Here is a 19396-nt window from a genome sequence, read left to right as displayed (position 1 = left end):
CGTTGCGTCTGACACCAACGAGCGACCGTTAACAATGGAAAATACTCACCAAATCATCCATCGTTGACACGTCGTTCATTTTCAAAAAATCGTTGATTGTTGAGGTCGCAGGTTGTTCGTCTTTCCCGAGGCAGCACACATCGCTGCGTGTGACACCACGGGAACGATGAACTACAGCTTAACTGCGGCCGCCGGAAATGAGGAAGGAAGGAGGTGGGCGGGATGTTACGGCCACTCATCTCCTCCCCTCCGCTTCTATTGGCCGGCCGCTTAGTGAAACCGCTGTGACGCCGCACAAACCGCCCTCTTAGAAAGGAGGCGGTTTGCCGGCCACAGCGACGTCACTAGGCAGGTAAGTCCATGTGACAGCTCCGAACGATATTGTGCACCACGGGCAGCAATTTGCCTGTGACACACAAACGACGGGGGCGAGTACGCTCGCTAGCGATATCGCTAGCAATATCGCTGCGTGTGATGGGACCTTTACTCTTGCCACTGAGCATTGCCCAATTTAAAAATGGTCATTTCACCCCCAGGGGTGTAATTGTGAGGGTTCAAAAATAACAGTTGCACCCAGGCTTCATATCTGAACGGGGCCCAAAGGCCCCTGTGGCACATCAGAAGACACAAGTAATGTGAATGTCATATGGTAGGTAAGAGCCCTGTTACAGATTTTGCATCCAGGCCCATTAAGGTACGTTTCTCCTTGTTCCTGTATAAAAATGTGTACAGACTTCTTTCTAATTCCGTTTTCTTAATATTTTTGACAGATAATTTATTCATCCACATGAATTTATGAAAATTAGAACTGTCACTTGAATTATGTTTTGGCTGACATTTCTAACACCACATTTTACATGTCTGTTTTTAGTAGCGTGAGAGTCAATTAGCTTTTCTTCTTTATCCAGCTCTCACCAGCAGCACAGCAAATGCAGCCCACTCAGACAATACAACCCCCTCAGCCCACGGGAGGCCGACGCAGGAGGGTGGTGGATGAGGATCCAGACGAGAGGCGGCGAAAGTTTCTGGAAAGGAACCGAGCAGCTGCCACCCGGTGCAGACAGAAAAGGAAGGTCTGGGTGATGTCACTGGAAAAGAAAGCAGAGGAACTCACCCAGACAAACATGCAGCTTCAGGTGTGTACTGTACAACCTCAGAGAGCCACTGTTTATAGCCCAAGCGTTTTCTGTACCACTCCATCATACACAACCTGCCTGTAAAGCAAGACACATTAGATTAATAATGAAAACACAGACATAATCTGCCCTCAAAAATGATTGAGGTTCTCTTATGAAAACAACCCATGTCCAAGGATGCCAAAGTGAACTTTCTGCATAAGTAAAAGCTTCATTAAGATTTATTGAAATAAGCCCACAGGTCTAGTCTATACATAACATAACTTTATTTTTCCTTTTTTAATATAACATTTTTCCAGCACAAGTTATTAAGGATATTGAGGTAATAAACTTTATGTCCCTTTCTTTTAAATTAATTCTTTAAAGAAAAAAAGTATAAACTTGTAAAAGAATTAATCTGTCGTATATTATTTCAGTCTGTTAATATATGATGGTTGTATGGAAATCCAATCAAGTTCTTATTTCCAAATATAATTGAGATTTTTAAATGGCTAAAAAGGACTTTAAGAAAAGAAAAATTAAAAAAGTGGCAAAGCACGGGCAGCCAGGTAGTTGCTACTTACCTGCCTTTTGATCCCGGTGTAGTTCTTTGCGGATCGATCAAAGACCGCTTTTGCCGGCGATTCAGCTGCTTCCGCTGACATCACATCAAAAGAGCGAAGGCACCTCATCCGCTCTGCTCTGTAAACAAGGTGGGACAGACAATGTCATGCTGATTGACAACCAGGTTCCCCCAATTTGACAGCGAGAAGTAAACTGGCAATCAGCATGACGTGAGTAGTGCTGACCCATCTATAGAGCAGAGCGGAAAAGAAGCCGCTGCTCTGTTGACGTGACATCAGCAGAATAAGCATCATGTCATGATGAGCCCCTGTGACTGCTCTGTGTCAGCGAACAGCAGCAGGTACAACAAGCAAGTAGGTAGCAACTACCTGCCTGTTAGTACGTATTCAGATTTATTTTCTTTTAAAGTCCTGGATATAGCCTTTAACACCTACCTAAGGTTGACTCCTATTATTAGGTAGATTTATTAATGATACATTTTCATTCTAAAATGTATTTTTTTGTGCTGTCAATTTTTTGGGTCAGGGCAAATCAGTGGTTGAGAGGATACATTAAAAGCCCCAAGTCAATTAATAGAAATGATCACAGTCGCTGTAGTAAAAGTTGGATCGAATATATGCTCCACTAAAATGTTTTGGGGAGTCAGAAGAGATGGGTGGATCATTTGAAATACGAATTCCCCAGCTTTGCGGAATTTCCCCCCCAAAATTGAATTAGCATGTTTGCTGCAAGCCACAATATTCCAAAGCCTCTAATTGCCTGGAAAATACTTGTCTATTACTTGGAAGACTCCTATGACTGTACTGAACCTCATTTTAAATTTAATGCAAACAGTCTGATTAATGTCAACCTATCTGCCCAAGGGATAACAGATGGTGACTGGTGGAAACCAACAGTGGTATTAGGGTGGTGTGTAAGGGCCTAATATTGGACTATGACAACAAGGAGGTGGTTTCAATTTCCAGAATATAGAGATTTTTCTTTTATCTTAAAAATATATATATATATATATATATATATATATATATATATATATATATATATATATATATATATATTATGGCTTACATTTTTCACAATACAGGAAGTACACACTTTCTGTGGCACACAAGGCTTAGTTTTAGGATTTTTGTTTAGTAATAAAGTTAGGATGGACAACTATTAAACCTCCCATTTTGTCTGAAGTGTGTGAGGAATTAAAATAAATGCCGTTATTAATGTGCTGTTATTGCAGTATATCACCAGTTAATACATAGTCACACTGACTTTGCAGGTACAGCATCTCAGTATATCACTTGAATCTTTAGATTATTATTCATGGACTGAGAGTACCGCTCCCATTTCTGTCTTCTACAACACTGCAGTAGTCACCACAATCAATGTAGGTCTTTTCCTATGCCTATGTGGAGTGATCTGTGTGATCTGATGTAATATATATACACTGTTTACACTGTAAATGTGGCGCCCTAGGACCTGGTCGCCACAACAGCATTGCCCTCCCAAAGGGTTAATGCTGAGCCTGGAGGTAATTGGGAGATCCATTGGCCAGCAGGTTTAACACCCAACACAGTTCTCCCTCCGGCCAGCAGGGGGAGCTCTGAACCTGGAATTCCAGGGAGCCTTCCTCTACCTGACCAGAGGGAGGAAGTGGAGTCAGTCTGAAGGGAGTAGTGGAAGTGAACAGACGCAGAGTGAGCTGTCCTGTGAATCTGGGGCCTGGAGCTGGAGCAGCTTGGCCCAGAGAAGCAGGAATAGCTGAGAGGCAGCAGAGAGACTCAGACATCGGAGTCTGTGGTTGCCAGGGTATAAAATCCGTCCCTGGTAGCCGAGTCCGAAGGGCAGGAGAGCTGCAAGCCCCTGGCCCAGAAACATCCAAGGTACAGCTGTAGCATCAGGGCCCGGTGTGGACTCCAGCGGAGAAGCACCAGAGAGAGGGTCTGCGCAGCCACCTACAGAAAGAAGGGACGTGCTATTGGTCCCAGCAGCGAAGAGGGCCATTGCTGGATTCAGAGAAGCAGGGTCCTATCATCACAAAGCAAAGTACAGGAGTAGGCCTCATACTCAGCTGGCCAGAAAGATCATCCCAAGTACTTCCAGGCCGACCGGATCCCCATCACCACCTGTAACGGTCTCCCAGGACTGGACTGTTCCCAGAGTAAAAGAGGAGAAGGTAAAGAGACTGTTGTTTGTGCCTGGTTCTTTCCTCGCCTGTCGGCCCTGCACCGTGTTAGCCACACAACACCATAGACTTTCACGGGCACCAACGGTATCCCGGGGCATCGCTCCACCTGTGGGGAGCAGTACCATCATAGCTGCCATAACATCACCCCGGAGTTCTCCCATAGCAGCGGCGGCTTAATAGCCGCATACCACAGGTGGCGTCACGAACATTAACTTTAACTCATCAGCCACATATTCAACTGACACCCACCAGGGCCACGGAGCCGGGCCCAGCCACCACTGACTACCACCGGACTAGTCCGGCCCGGCACCGGGTGTCCCATAGCCCTGGGGTGGGCGAGTCAACTTTGGCGTCACGAACAGGATTTCGTGCCCGGTCACACCGGGTACTGTGCGCCTGAAGAATTGCGCTTTAAAGACTGTATTACTGCGTGTTTCACTGTTTGAAAACTGCCGCCGCCATTAGCCTCACTGAGCGCAGGAAGAAGGGGGGCGTGCCTGACAAAGAGCGCGAAGGGAGCGCGCCATCAGAGCAGAGCGCTGTTAACCCCGCGCGACCCAGAAGGAAATTTGAAAAGTGAACGGAGCCTGGTAAGGTTCACTAAGGGGGAGGAAGATGTCCGACGCAGAGGGAGGGCAGGTGGCTGCCATAGCCCGAGACGCCGCAGCACCAGCCGAAGCGATCCCTGTCGCCGTCGCCCCATCCCCCGCTGTAGCGCCGGTAATGCCGATCACCATGCCGTACATACCGGGCGCAGAATGGCTGCCGCAGTACTCCGGGGAGTCCCATACCTTGAGCGACTTCAGAGAAAGCCTGCACAGCTTGTTCCGGGTGTATCCGCTGACTGAGAGCCAGAAGGTGGGCATATTAATGGGACAGCTAGCCGGCGCAGCCCAGCGTGAAGTGAAGTCCTGGCCTGATACAGATAAAGGGACAGTAACCCAGATACTGGCCAAGCTAAAGAGTACTTTTGACACCCGCACCGCAGCAGAGATAAAGATGAGATTCTTTGGGTGCAAGCAGCGGGCCACAGACAGCATAAGGGACTATGCCCTAAACCTGCAAGAGGCCCTGAAAGCGGTTAAACAAGTGGACCCAGAGAGTGTACGTGAGGAACACAAACTCCTAACTGAGCAGTTCATAGAGGGGCTCCTGTCAGATGCCCACAGGACCCAGCTGCGTATCATGGTCCTGCAGAACCCTGCTCTGGACTTTGCAAAGTTTAAGGACCAGGCCATCCGGGTACTGAGAGAATCTACACCGAATGACCCAGTACCCCTCCGGCCTCTTGCTATCACGTACCCCGGGGTGGTGCCTGCAACACGAGCCACTGCAGGGGCTGAGGCGCAGTCCCTGGATAAGGATCCCACTGCAGAGCTCAGACAGCAGGTCCAGGAGCTGACCAAGACTGTAGCTGCCCTTGCCAAGACCGTGCAGTCTCTACAAGTGACCCCATCGCCTGCAAGAATCGAGTTGGCCTCCAGCCCAGATGACGTCCCATGGATGCGACAGAGGAGGATTCCGCCGACCCGAGGCAGAGACACAGACCGGTATGATTCAACGGGACAACCGATCTGCCGCCGCTGCAGCCAGGCGGGCCACATTGCACGATACTGTCCTTTAAATGGGCCGAGCCTGGGGCCAGGAGCCGACCCCCAGGTGTAAGGAAGCCCGGCTCAACACCCAGCCGCAGCAAGTATGTGGGAGGATGACCGGTCCTTCCTATTGTGCTGGATGGGATCCCTTTGAATGCCCTCCTGGATACGGGGTCCCAGGTAACAACCATCCCCTACAAACTGTACAAAAGATATTGGGCTGATTCAGACATTGACCATGGCCCAGATGATGATTTAACAATTGTGGCCAGTAATGGTCAGCCCTTACCTCAAATTGGGTACAAAGAAGTAACCATTAAAGTGGGGCGGGTAGAATTGCCATGTCAGGGGATGATAATTGTAGATATTGATCGCAAAGAATCTGACCCATTGGTAACCATTGGTACAAATGTGATAGAAAATTGTGTTGCCGAAGTGATAATTTTGTTGCAACAGGCGTCTGAAACTGCCAGCTCCGGGCAGCAGCGTGCCCTACAGAGGGAGATCAGAGCCCTGATGAGGAGGCAGCAGGTAGAGCTGGCCGGAGGAGAAATTGGCAGTGTGAGGGTAAGTGACCCCCTCCCCATTGCAATACCCCCAAGAAGTGAAATGTTGATATGGTGTCGGGCAGCAATAGGCCTCAAGGGTCAGGATTACCATGCCTTGGTAGAACCGGTGTATTCAGACAGCAGGCCTGGAGTCCTGATAGCCAGAGGGGTAGCAGACGTCCGCAAGGGGAGAGTGCCCATCCGTGTCCTGAATTGTGGGGAGGAGGAAGCCAAATTGCCCCGGTACGCCACTGTAGCAAAACTGTACACTGTCAGCAACAACACCATCAAAGCAGTGGAACCCTTGATCCCGTCCGACCAGGCGGAAGACAATGGCTCCAAGGGGCAGCTGGAAGACTGGTGCCAAAACTTACATGTGGGCACCGACTCCACCCCCTCACACCAAAAGCATGGGGTTTACCGGGTGGTACAGGAGTACGAGCGGGTCTTCAGCAAACACCCCCTAGATTTTGGGCAGGTGAAAGGGGTTAAACATCAAATCCCCACGGGTGATCATCCTCCCGTTAAAGAGAGATACCGCCCTGTACCCCCCGCACAGTATCAGCGTGCCAAAGAAATGTTACGGGAAATGAAGGAGGCCGGGGTTATCAGAGATAGTTGTAGCCCCTGGGCAGCTCCACTAGTGCTCGTAAAGAAAAAAGATGGTACAATGAGAATGTGTGTAGATTACAGGCAAATTAACCGCATTACACATAAAGATGCTTATCCACTACCCAGAATAGAGGAGTCACTAACAGCCTTAAAGTCAGCTAACTATTTCTCCACCTTGGATCTCACCAGTGGGTATTGGCAGGTTCCCGTGGCAGAGGCGGACAAGGAGAAGACTGCATTCACGACGCCAATGGGCCTCTGCGAGTTCAACTGTATGCCATTCGGGCTCTGCAACGCCCCAGGGACATTCCAACGGTTGATGGAGTGCTGCTTGGGCCACCACAACTTCGAAACCGTGCTGTTGTACCTGGATGACGTCATAGTCTACTCCAAGACTTATGAAGACCACCTGAAGCACTTAGCAGAAGTGTTTGAGTCTTTGTCAAAATATGGCCTGAAGATCAAGCCGTCCAAATGTCACCTCTTGAAGCCAAAGGTACAGTACCTGGGTCATGTGGTCAGCGCAGAAGGTGTGGCACCTGATCCGGAGAAAGTCACCGTAATCAAGGACTGGCCAAGACCCACCACGGTAAAGGAGGTGCGGCAGTTCCTTGGGCTGGTGGGCTACTACCGAAGGTTCATTGATGGTTTCACCAAGATAGCAGCGCCCCTTCAAGATCTCCTGGTGGGCCAGCCAAAGCAGGCTAAGAAGCAGAGCCCTCCCTTTGAATGGAGCAGCCAACTAGAAACATCCTTTGTCCAGCTGAAAGGGGCTCTCACGGGAGAAGAAATTCTGGCCTACCCTGACTACAGCCAGCCGTTTGTACTGTATACAGACGCCAGCAACGTGGGCCTGGGAGCCGTGTTGTCCCAGGTGCAGGGAGGCAGAGAGAAGGTGATAGCGTACGCCAGTAGGAAGCTTCGGCCCACAGAAAGGAATCCAGAAAACTACAGTTCCTTCAAGCTGGAGTTCCTCGCTATTGTTTGGGCAGTGACTGAACGCTTCAAGCACTATCTGGCGTCGGCCAAGTTCACCATTTTCACGGACAACAATCCGTTGACACACCTGGCAACAGCCAAGTTAGGTGCGTTGGAACAGCGGTGGATGGCCCGGCTGTCTAACTTTGACTTTACCATCAAGTATCGGGCTGGCAAGAAGAATAACAATGCTGATGCGCTGTCCAGAATGCCTCACTTACCCGAATCTGGAGAAGACCTGGATGAACTCGAAGAGATAGAGTTACCGGCTTTCCATCATCAGGGTGTTTCCCAGTGTGAGCATGCTGTGGGAGTGAAGCGCTCGAGCCAACACGAGGTCTCGGTTAACCCATTACTCCACCATAATTGGGAAGAGACACAGAACGGTGACCCGGCTGTGCGATTGGTCAAAGAAAAGCTAGCACAAGCTGAGACTCATCTTGGCCCAGATGCTCCAGAAGAAGCCCAGCAGTTGTGGAAAGAGAGGGGACGACTGTTCACCTACCAAGGCAAGCTCTGCAAGAGATATGTCAACTATCGAACAAATGAACTTGTCTGGCAGATAGTGGTTCCGCAGAGGGATGCTTCAATGGTCCTAGCAGCGTATCATGATAACGCCGGGCACTTCGGGTGGAAGAAGTTGGAGGCCTTACTCCGTGATCGGTTCTACTGGGTGCACATGAGAAAGATGATCGAGAAATGGTGCCGAGACTGTGGCCCGTGTAACTTGAGGCGGAAGGATGATGCCAGCCAAAGGTCTCCCCTACAGCCAATTGTCACGAAGCAGCCCCTGGAGTTGGTGGCCCTGGACCACGTGAAGTTAACACCAAGCCGGTCAGGCTATGTGTACGCCCTCACCATTGTGGACCATTACTCTCGTTTCCTGGTAGTAGTGCCTGTGAAGGACCAGACAGCCAGGACGGCAGCTAGAGCGTTCCAGGCATCCTTTTGTCGACCGCACGGCTATCCGGAAAGGGTACTGACGGATCAGGGTCCTGCATTCGAGGCTGAAGTGTTCCAAGAGTTCTGTAACATGTACGGTTGTAAGAAAATTCGAACCACACCGTACCACCCCCAGACCAATGGACTGTGCGAGAAAATGAACCATGTGGTTATTGATATGCTGAAGACCCTACCGCTGGAAGAGAGGAACCAATGGCCAGAAAAGTTGCCAGATCTGGTAGACTTGTACAACCACATCCCAGTGAATTCGACCAACTGCAGCCCCGCTTACCTGATGCGAGCCAGACCAGGCAAGTTGCCTGTAGACTTTGAGATGGGGACTGTGTCGCCTGAGGCGGTTCAAGAAATAGAGGATTGGGATGCAGAACGGCAGCAGCGGTACCGTAAGGTCCAGGAGTGCGTGGAAAGGAGCCTGTCTCAAGCAAGAACGAGACAAGAACAGCAGTACAATCAAACGGCCCCAGCAACTCCCTTAGCACCTGGAGAACAAGTCCTCAAGAAGAAGCGGAGGACGCATAAATTGGATGATCAGTGGGAAAACGAGCCCTACACCATTATCCCCTCCAACTTTGACAACAGTAAGGTGTGCCTCATAAGCAAGGATGAAGGCAAGACTTGTCAAGCAGTATCCAGAGACCGCCTGAAGACGTGCCCTGAGCGGTGCAAAGTTCAAAAGGAAGTGGAGGAAGTTCGAGAAGAGGGGGAAGAGATGATACAAACAATCCTCGGCAAATTCCCCAAGACTTGGACCCGCATAAATGGTGCCGTAGTGGTACCGGTCCTGACGTTCCCACAGTTGGTCGAGCCAGAAACAGAACAGGTTCCGGATCCACCCAAAGAACCGTCCGCCCCGACACGAGGTGACACGCCAGCAGTGGAACAGGAGGATCAACCCCCTGTCAGTGGTGAACCTGTCATACCCTTGGCGACTCTTAGACCACATGGGCGATCATCATGCATACCTATTGGGGTTAGGCCTACCGGTAGTGCTGAGATAGGAGACACACTAAGTAGTCAGGGACAAACACCAGAGCTACGCAGGTCCCAACGCAGCACTCGGGGACAACCCCCTCTAAGGTATAGGGAATCAAATGTATAAAGGAGAAAGAAAGAGTATTTATTGGAATGTAAATAGTTATGCGAAATGTCTGTAATGTTGTGTACAAAATGTTTTTCTTTTTCTTTGATTGTGAAAATGGACAATTGGGCCACTGGACTATGGGTGGCCAACACCTAAATTGTTCATAGTTAGCACCAGTGTGCTCGACACCCCTGAAGAAAAACCCGTCCGGCGTGCATAGAGTGGGGTCATCAATGCTCTGACGCACGCCCAGAGCCTACGTTGGGGGTTTTATCGCGGCGGGTCCCCCATGGAGCAGTGTAATGGACACCCGGCAGGGAGCCACACTGGACTCTTATAGTACTGTTTGAATTTGTAACGTTAAAGAGAATGTGCCTCCCATATTGGGATGAAATGTATGACATGTTATATGTTGTTTCCACAGTCCGGGAGTACTGAATTTAACTAAGGGGGAGTGTGGCGCCCTAGGACCTGGTCGCCACAACAGCATTGCCCTCCCAAAGGGTTAATGCTGAGCCTGGAGGTAATTGGGAGATCCATTGGCCAGCAGGTTTAACACCCAACACAGTTCTCCCTCCGGCCAGCAGGGGGAGCTCTGAACCTGGAATTCCAGGGAGCCTTCCTCTACCTGACCAGAGGGAGGAAGTGGAGTCAGTCTGAAGGGAGTAGTGGAAGTGAACAGACGCAGAGTGAGCTGTCCTGTGAATCTGGGGCCTGGAGCTGGAGCAGCTTGGCCCAGAGAAGCAGGAATAGCTGAGAGGCAGCAGAGAGACTCAGACATCGGAGTCTGTGGTTGCCAGGGTATAAAATCCGTCCCTGGTAGCCGAGTCCGAAGGGCAGGAGAGCTGCAAGCCCCTGGCCCAGAAACATCCAAGGTACAGCTGTAGCATCAGGGCCCGGTGTGGACTCCAGCGGAGAAGCACCAGAGAGAGGGTCTGCGCAGCCACCTACAGAAAGAAGGGACGTGCTATTGGTCCCAGCAGCGAAGAGGGCCATTGCTGGATTCAGAGAAGCAGGGTCCTATCATCACAAAGCAAAGTACAGGAGTAGGCCTCATACTCAGCTGGCCAGAAAGATCATCCCAAGTACTTCCAGGCCGACCGGATCCCCATCACCACCTGTAACGGTCTCCCAGGACTGGACTGTTCCCAGAGTAAAAGAGGAGAAGGTAAAGAGACTGTTGTTTGTGCCTGGTTCTTTCCTCGCCTGTCGGCCCTGCACCGTGTTAGCCACACAACACCATAGACTTTCACGGGCACCAACGGTATCCCGGGGCATCGCTCCACCTGTGGGGAGCAGTACCATCATAGCTGCCATAACATCACCCCGGAGTTCTCCCATAGCAGCGGCGGCTTAATAGCCGCATACCACAGGTGGCGTCACGAACATTAACTTTAACTCATCAGCCACATATTCAACTGACACCCACCAGGGCCACGGAGCCGGGCCCAGCCACCACTGACTACCACCGGACTAGTCCGGCCCGGCACCGGGTGTCCCATAGCCCTGGGGTGGGCGAGTCATAAACCCTAAAGTGACGCTCCTAGGCCTGCCATTTTATAGTCTATTATAGTCCTCCCTGATTGGCTGTGCTAGAACACATAATAGCTGCAAGGCATCAAGGGGAAGCCCACGGCGCCTGACATTATTAGCCCGCTCTCTGATTCTTCAGAATTTTTTTAAATAGCAGCGGACATGTTCTTGTTTTTGCTAATCACAAATTGAAATCACAAAGAGTTTGAATTTGCGGGTATCTGAATATTTGAGGATATTCGACTCAAATCGATCCACTCATCTTTAGAAATCTTGAGGACAAACTGGGCATTTTCTTGGCTGCTTTAGATTAATACGGATATTCAACTTTTAATTTAATTTTACTCTTTATAGACTTAATTTATACAATTCCTTTGGTTGTTATTAGAAATGTTTAAAAGGAAACTGTTAAATCCCTGTGCACATGTACCTAAACTAGTCCAGGAGCGCCTCATTCATCCCTGCAGTTTCCTTTCTCTCATGCCTACAGAAGCATGATCAACAAACTAACATGAGCATGAAGGAGGAATAGAGGCACTTATTACATCCTCCCTGCTCTCCCGGACACACTGGTCAGTCACACCGCCAGAACAATTGCAGTTGCAGAGGGTGTGACTGTGCTCATGCTAAAGGGGGGCTCACCGACGCCAGTCTCTATTTCAGCTGCATGTCTGTTTGAGGATGCACATTTAACTTAAATGTTTTGCAGTGCAGAGACCCTCCAGGTCCCTGCATTGCAATACAGGCCGCTAGCCAATCAAAAGCTGGCAGATGATATTGTCATGCTAGTCCCAAGATGCACATAGCAGTGTTATCATGCGCTGCTTGTCACTTGCATGCTGAAGTCATTTCTTTGCTTCTGCGCCTGCTAAAGTAGAGAAGACCGCACATCGTGGGAACGGAGGAAGGTAAGAACAATCATTTGTTGGGGGTGGGTTATATTTGTTGGGGAGCTGCAGAACAGGGACATTTTCCTGGAAGGCACCCAGAATAGAGGACATTGTACCAGGATGGGGGACATTATACCAGGAAAGGTATACATTGTACCAGGAAGGGGCCCAGGATGAAGGAAAATATACCAAGAAAAGGGAGACATTATACCAGGAAGGGGAGACATTATACCAGGAAGGGGCCTAGGATGGGGAACATTATACCAGGAAAGGAAGACATTATACCAGAAAGGGGCCCACGATGGAGGATATTATACCAGGACAGAGAGAATATTATACCAGGAAGGGGCCCAGAATGGAGTACATTATACCAGGAAGAGGCTTAGTATGGAGAACATTATACCAGGAAAGGACCCAGAATGGGGGAATTAGTACTAAAAGTGGCGCATGATGGAAGGCATTATTAAAGCAAAGGGCCCAGTATGGGAGACATTATTTAAGGAAGGGGCCAGGATTAGGGACATTATTATAGGATGGGAGACAGTATCATTATAAAAAATAAAAAAAAAAAAACATTATTAAGAGGCTGATAAATTAATCCTAATACATTGTAGTGGTATATCCATTTGCAGGCTTCCTTTAACCATATATGCAACACCTAAATCTTTAAGGTAATCTGTCAGTAGAATTAAACCTTCTAAGCCATCTATATGGGCATGCAGATCATGAAAAATGTAATAATATGGTATATTGATATTTGAAATGTAATGTTTATTCCAGAGAAATCCACTTTTTTCTTAATATGTAAATGAGCTGTAAAAGCTCTTGTTTCCAGAGCTTATTTTAAAGTAAAGGGGGACATTACTAGTGTGAGACTTGTGATGACTGACAGTCTGCTCTCCTGATCTACAGACCTCACACTGGTAATTCTCCTTTCATTAACATAAGCTCAGGAGACATATTCTCAGGAAGATCTGTGTTTGGCCAAGAGGTCTTAACTGCTGATTTAAATGTTACGAAAAACATGGATTTCTTTGGAATAGGACATTGGATCATAGATTTCAAGGTATCCTTTTATTCAGCTTCTTATGACCTACATGCCCAAATAGATGGCTTAGGATGTTTAAGGCCCCTTTCACATTGCGTTTTTCTCTACGTCCACAGGTCCTGTCGGGGCATCCGTCCGGACCGCCCCTCCCCCACTCTGCAAAGCGTGTTCCGGACGCATGCGCCCGACAGGGCCATTCACTGCTATGGAGCGCACTGCGTTAGTGTGTGCTCTGTTTTGTGCCATTTTGTGCACATATACGTTTCTGCAGACGGACACCCGAACGTAGGTGGTCTACGTTCGGGTGTCTGTCTGCAGAAACGTACATGTGCACAAAATGGCACAAAACAGAGCACACGCTAACGCAGTGCGCTCCATAGCAGTGAATGGCCCTGCCGGGCGCATGCGTATGGAGCACGCTTTGCAGAGTGGGGGAGGGGCAGTCCGGACAGATGCCCTGACGGGACCTGTGGACGTAGAGAAAAACGCAATGTGAAAGAGGCCTAATCCTTCTGAGAGATTCCCTTTAAGCTCTGTTCACAACTGTAACAAGTTTTTTTTCATTTGTAATTCCAGTATTTTTTATCGCACAAATAAAGCACTCTGTAGAAACCTGTTGAAAATTACTACAAATCAAAGGGACAGGAATTCATCTCCATTTATCAGGATTCATTAGCAGCTGCTTAAAATGGACTCTATCATAGCTATTATTGCTCCATTATGTGAACAGTGTCTTAGCTAAGTTTCTTTAAAACAAATTCTCTTTTTAAAAAAGAATGTCATCAGTAAATGATCAGGTTTTTATATCAAATGAAATTTTTTACAAGTTCATGTTTTATTGACATTTTCACGGCAAAATCTGTTAGAAATATCAGAAATCTTGCAATTTTTACATTACTTATTTGGCCTAATAGACTCATACTTGCTGGTCTTTTCAGCAGTTACATAGATATTCACGGCAATAGACTTGCCCTGATTCTATAAATTTGTACACAAGTATTTTCTGCCCATGCTCTGATTTGGACAAAGGTGTGATAATGGCAGGGGAGGAGGTGAACGTTGACATCATCTTTCGTGAATTGTAAATCCTACGTCATGTATTGTGTTTATAGGTATTAGCTTTATGAAACTCCTGAAAGGTCATTTGTACAGAATTTTAGTATAAAGGGGGCTTTACACGCAACGACATCGCTAACGAGATGTCGTTGGGGTCACGGAATTCGTGATGCACATCCGGCCTCGTTAGCGACGTCATTGTGTGTGAAACGCACGAACGACCGTTAACGATCAAAATTACTCACCTAATCGTTGATCGTTAACACGTCGTTCTAATCCCAATTATCGTTGCTTTTGCAGGACGCAGGTTGTTCGTCGTTCCTGCGGCAGCACACATTGCTATGTGTGACACCACATCACCGTACCTGCGGCCGCCCGCAATGATGAAGGAAGGAGGTGGGCGGAATGTTCCGCCCGCTCATCTCCGCCCCTCCGCTTCTATTGGACGGCCGCTTAGTGATGCCGCTGTGACGCCTAACGAACCTCCCCCTTAAAGGAGATATTGTTCGGCAGCCACAGCGACGTCGGCGAAGAGGTAATTCCGTGTGACGCTGCTGTAGCGATATTGTTCACTATGGCAGCGATCACCCCGTGACGCGCCACCGACGTGGGCGGGTGCTATCGCTTGCGACATCGCTAGCGATGTCGCAGCGTGTAAAGCCCGCTTTAGTCTAGTTGGTCAGTGTTCAGTATGAAATATACAAGATTTCTGAATTTAAACCTCCAAAAAATACATTTCGTGAACTTTTTAAACAAAGTCATGATAACGCAAAGACCCATACATACATCATCCCAATACAAACCTGACAGAATACAGAGTATTTTTGGATAAACTGGCTGTGTTGTTTTTATTAAGAGTTACTAATTGAAAATTCAATTCAAAATACAACCACCGTAAAAATTCAAATAAATTAATTAAAATTTACTTTACATCCAGATAAACCATAATCCACCCAGAACATCTGGGCGATTTTACTCTTCTAATAAAAATAAATGATGGAAAGGCAAAAACAAAAAAATCCTGGGGAGGGAGGGTGGGGGAAAACGTCAGTTGTGAGTGATACAGCTGATGACTTATCGATCTTATACATCCTTTTTTCCTCAAACTTATTTTTAAAATAACCAAATACCAGCAGGGAAAAAGACCGCGCAGCAAGCGAATTGGTAAAAAGCAGCTTGCCCGTCTTACCAAGCAAAAATACCTACGCCAATAGATTATTCACCTGCATATTAAACTATAAGGGTTTGTACCATCATGAAATCCATGCGCTATCTGCTAGAGGGATTATTCATGATAACAAATATATATTCAGTACAGTGGGACAATGTATTTTATTTTTATTTCTATCCATTAGATTACTGTGCATTCACTGATCTGAGATAAGACATTCTCTTTGTGTTTTGAAAATTGCTCATATTTTCTTACTTTAATAAAATCTACACATGATGCACTATTTGAAATAAATTACTCTTAGTATTAAAACTAGGAGTTCTTATTACAAATAGAAATAAGAAAAATTAAAGGGAACCTGTCCCGTACAATATGCACCCAGAACCACGAGCAGTTCTGGGTGCATATTGCTAATCCCTGCCTAACCATCCCTGTAAACATTACCATAGATAAAGTGAGCTTTAGAAAAAGTATTTCTAAAGATCTTATATCGTATGCTAATGAGCGAGGGGACTAGTCCCATGGGCATTAGTTCCCCGGCTAGTCGCCTCCATTTGCATGTTAGTACATCCCTGTGGGGGTGCTATCATGCTAATGAATACGCAGCGTCACAGGATGATCTCGCTCACCTCTCCGCCGCCATCATGTCCAATGGGGGATTTCGGCTCAGTGCGCATGACTCCAGAGTTTGGGTCATGCTCACTATGAAGACGGGTGTACGCGTCCTGGCTTCAAACTGAAGTAGTGCACATGACCCAAACTGAGCTGAAATCCAACGTCAGAAGCCATTGCGGCAGATAGGCGAGTGAGATCATTCCATTTTTTTTATTATTATTATTATTATTTATTATTATAGCGCCATCAATTCCATGGCGCTTTACATGTGAAAGGGGTGTAGATAATAGGGACAAGTACAATAATCATAAACAATACAAGACACAGACAGGTACAGGAGGATAGAGGTCCCTGCCCACGAGGGCTCACAGTCTACAAGGGATAGGTGAGGATACAGTAGGTTGGGGTAGAGCTGATTGTGCGGCGCTGTATCAGACTGAGGGTTACGGCAATTTGTAGGCTGGTCGGAAGAGGTGGGTCTTCAGGTTCCTTTTGAAGCTTGTCAAGGTAGGTGAGAGTCTGATGTGTTGAGGCAGAGCATTCCAGAGTATGGGGGAGGCACGGGAGAAATCTTGTATGCGATGGTTTGAAGAAGAGATGAGAGGGGAGTAGAGAAGGAGATCTTGTGAGGATCGAAGGTTACGTGCAGGTAAGTACCGGGAGACTAGGTCACAGATGTAGGGAGGAGATATGTTGTGGATGGCTTTGTACGTCATGGTTAGTGTTTTGAACTGGAGTCTTTGGGCAATGGGAAGCCAGTGAAGGGATTGGCAGAGAGGAGAGGTCGGGGAGTAGCGGGGGGACAGGTGGACATACTAACATGCTAATGGGGGCGACTGGCCAGAGAACTAACGCCCAGGGGGCTGTGTCCTTGCTCATTAGCATATGGTAAAAGATCTTTAGAAATACTTTTTCTAAAGATCTCTCTATCTATGCTAGTGTATACAGGGACAGTTAGGCAGAGATTAGCGATATGCACCCAGAACTGCTCGTGGTTCTGGGTGCATATTGCACCTGACAGGTTCACTTTGAAATTGTTGATGAATTGATTATAAACATATTTTATTACTATTTCTTTCTTAAAAGTGTGCATCCATTTTAAATAGGTGTGAACTACAACTCCCATGCACGGCTTTGTGTTCAATGGAGAGTAGGGAGTAAGCAGCTGTTAGACAGAAATGGATGGGGCATGAGAATTTAGCATGTCTGACCCCTTGACATCATTTGAGAGACCACCCACACAAATACACTAGTCAACTGGACTGGCAAAACCAACCAGTCCAGTTGACTGTGCTCTTATGTGCACAGAGGCCTTAAGACAGAAATATGGACCAGAAAGATGTATTCACTCTCAATTCCATTCTTCCCATAGAATTCTAGATGCTGTGCATGTCCTCTTCATAGATAGGCGCAGCTCTTTTAACAACAGATGACTGTGAGTTAGAGCCTTCATTTCAATGCATAAAATAGGTATCTGCTTGGTCGGCACAGAGTGGAGCTGTAAGAATTTAACTGTGCGAACAAAGTAATAGGGTAAATATGCAGTCACAATTTAGTGAGCAATAATATAAAATTTACCCAGCTACTAAATATACACATATGTCCAATTACAGCGAACTTGGCCTTAATTCTCCAGTTGGCACGTTTGTAGATGTTTTGCTTTTTTTCTCGTGGGTTGCAGAGTCATAGTTTACCTGAAGGTTAAAAACACATACCCTGTATGGAGTAATGTCAACAGCATGCTGCAGGCATAGATAGCATCTTCACGTCTTTTGATTCTGACTTGTGTAAGGTGGAAGGTTAAAAGCATTAACCATTGCCATATGCACCTGCAATATGTCTACGTTGTGCCATATGACACCACTTACTGCTATATAAAAACAGTCTGCCAGGGGGATGAGAATCAGTCGGAAAGAACTTTTTACCTGTAGCTTAACCTTGGATCTACTATAAGCATAACATGGAGGTGACCTCAAAAGGTAGTTGAAGATTGCAAGTTGATGTTCGCGTCTGATCTGTAACTATCAAGGGCAGCTGCAAATTTTCTATGACTGACAGACAATCTATTAGGCTATGCGTCAAAACATAATGGACACACACTTGTAGCAGACTTGGGAGCTTTTATTAGGGCTCCAGACTACCATGTCGGCTTATAGGCACATACCAATGGGTTATTTACTACAGCATCTAAGAACTGGAATTGTGGTGAACTTCTTATAATAGTTTCTACTAATGCAATCTGAGTTGTCTCTGATCCTATCCCCGAGGGGGGGCTCTAGGTCTCTTTGTCTAGGCACTGTTGGCACTTTATTAGTGGGTGATACATTACACCCCCATCTATTTTGATATGTAGCACTGCTTGTGAGCTGGTGATAACCTTTTGTGCTACATAGGCACTCTCACCATTGCATTTGTAATGTTTGTATGGCTGCTACCAGTGTATTGGTATGTGCCAACACCCCCTTTGTCTCTTTGCATACTTATTATTATTATTGCATTTATTGTATTTTTTGATTCTTGATGGAATAAAATTTTCACTATTTTTGCATATTATCCACCCTCTGTTCTCCTGTTTTTAATTTCTCATCTAGTGGATTGCATTTTTTATTATTATTATTATTTATTATTATAGGGCCATTTATTCCATGGCGCTTTACAAGTGAAAGAGGGTATACGTACAACAATCATTAACAGTACAAAACAGACTGGTACAGGAGGAGAGAGGACCCTGCCCGCGAGGGCTCACAGGCTACAGGGAATGGGTGATGGTACAATAGGTGAGGATAGAGCTGGTTGCACAGTGGTCTACTGGACTGAGGGCTATTGTAGGTTGTAGGCTTGTTGGAAGAGGTGGGTCTTGAGGTTCCTCTTGTGGGTTTCCGTACAGGATTTCCCATAAATATGATTAGTGGTGTATTCACTGTCTGTTAGACACATAGTGATTGCTTATTTGCTCATATGGATATATTTCCTGCTTATTTAATGCAATCTGAGTTGTCACTGATCCTATGATTTGCGTAGGAGCTTGGCTGTATAATTCCAATAAGATCCCAATAACCCATGAACTGCCAGTGACAGATACTGTACATTCATTGTAATGTAGGCCTAGCACCTGCTATCAACTGCTATATATATATACACATGGTCAAAATTGTTGGTACCCCTGTTTAATGAAGAAAAACCCACAGTGGTCACAGAAATAACTTGAATCTGACAAAAGTAAAAGGCAACCTTCAAACACGAGATAACTGGAGCAGTTTGCTCTTGACGAGTGGCCAAAATACCTGTCGAGAGGTGCAGAAGTCTCATTGACAATTAAAGGAATCGTTTGATTGCAGTGATTGCCTCAAAAGGTTGCGCAACAAAATATTGAGTTAAGGGAACCACCATTTCTGTCCAGGCCTATTTCATGAGTTTTATTTTT

General features: G+C 46.9%; 1 protein-coding gene across 4 annotated transcripts in view; it reads left to right on the top strand.

The window, feature by feature from the left end:
• The window catches only part of CREB5 (cAMP responsive element binding protein 5), a 686421-nt gene that overhangs the window by 643404 nt on the left and 23621 nt on the right, over nt 1-19396 (top strand). For all 4 annotated transcript variants that reach the window (XM_075315324.1, XM_075315323.1, XM_075315327.1 and 1 more), the window contains one exon: nt 909-1136. In XM_075315324.1, coding sequence (XP_075171439.1) covers nt 909-1136 — 228 coding nt within the window. The remainder of the gene's footprint in view (nt 1-908; nt 1137-19396) is intronic.

Source organism: Anomaloglossus baeobatrachus, chromosome 6 (assembly GCF_048569485.1).
Source record: "Anomaloglossus baeobatrachus isolate aAnoBae1 chromosome 6, aAnoBae1.hap1, whole genome shotgun sequence".
In the NCBI taxonomy this organism is placed as follows: domain Eukaryota; kingdom Metazoa; phylum Chordata; class Amphibia; order Anura; family Aromobatidae; genus Anomaloglossus; species Anomaloglossus baeobatrachus.
The sequence above is the reverse complement of the archived record's forward strand: the minus strand, read 5'-3'. Positions and strand labels throughout refer to the sequence as shown.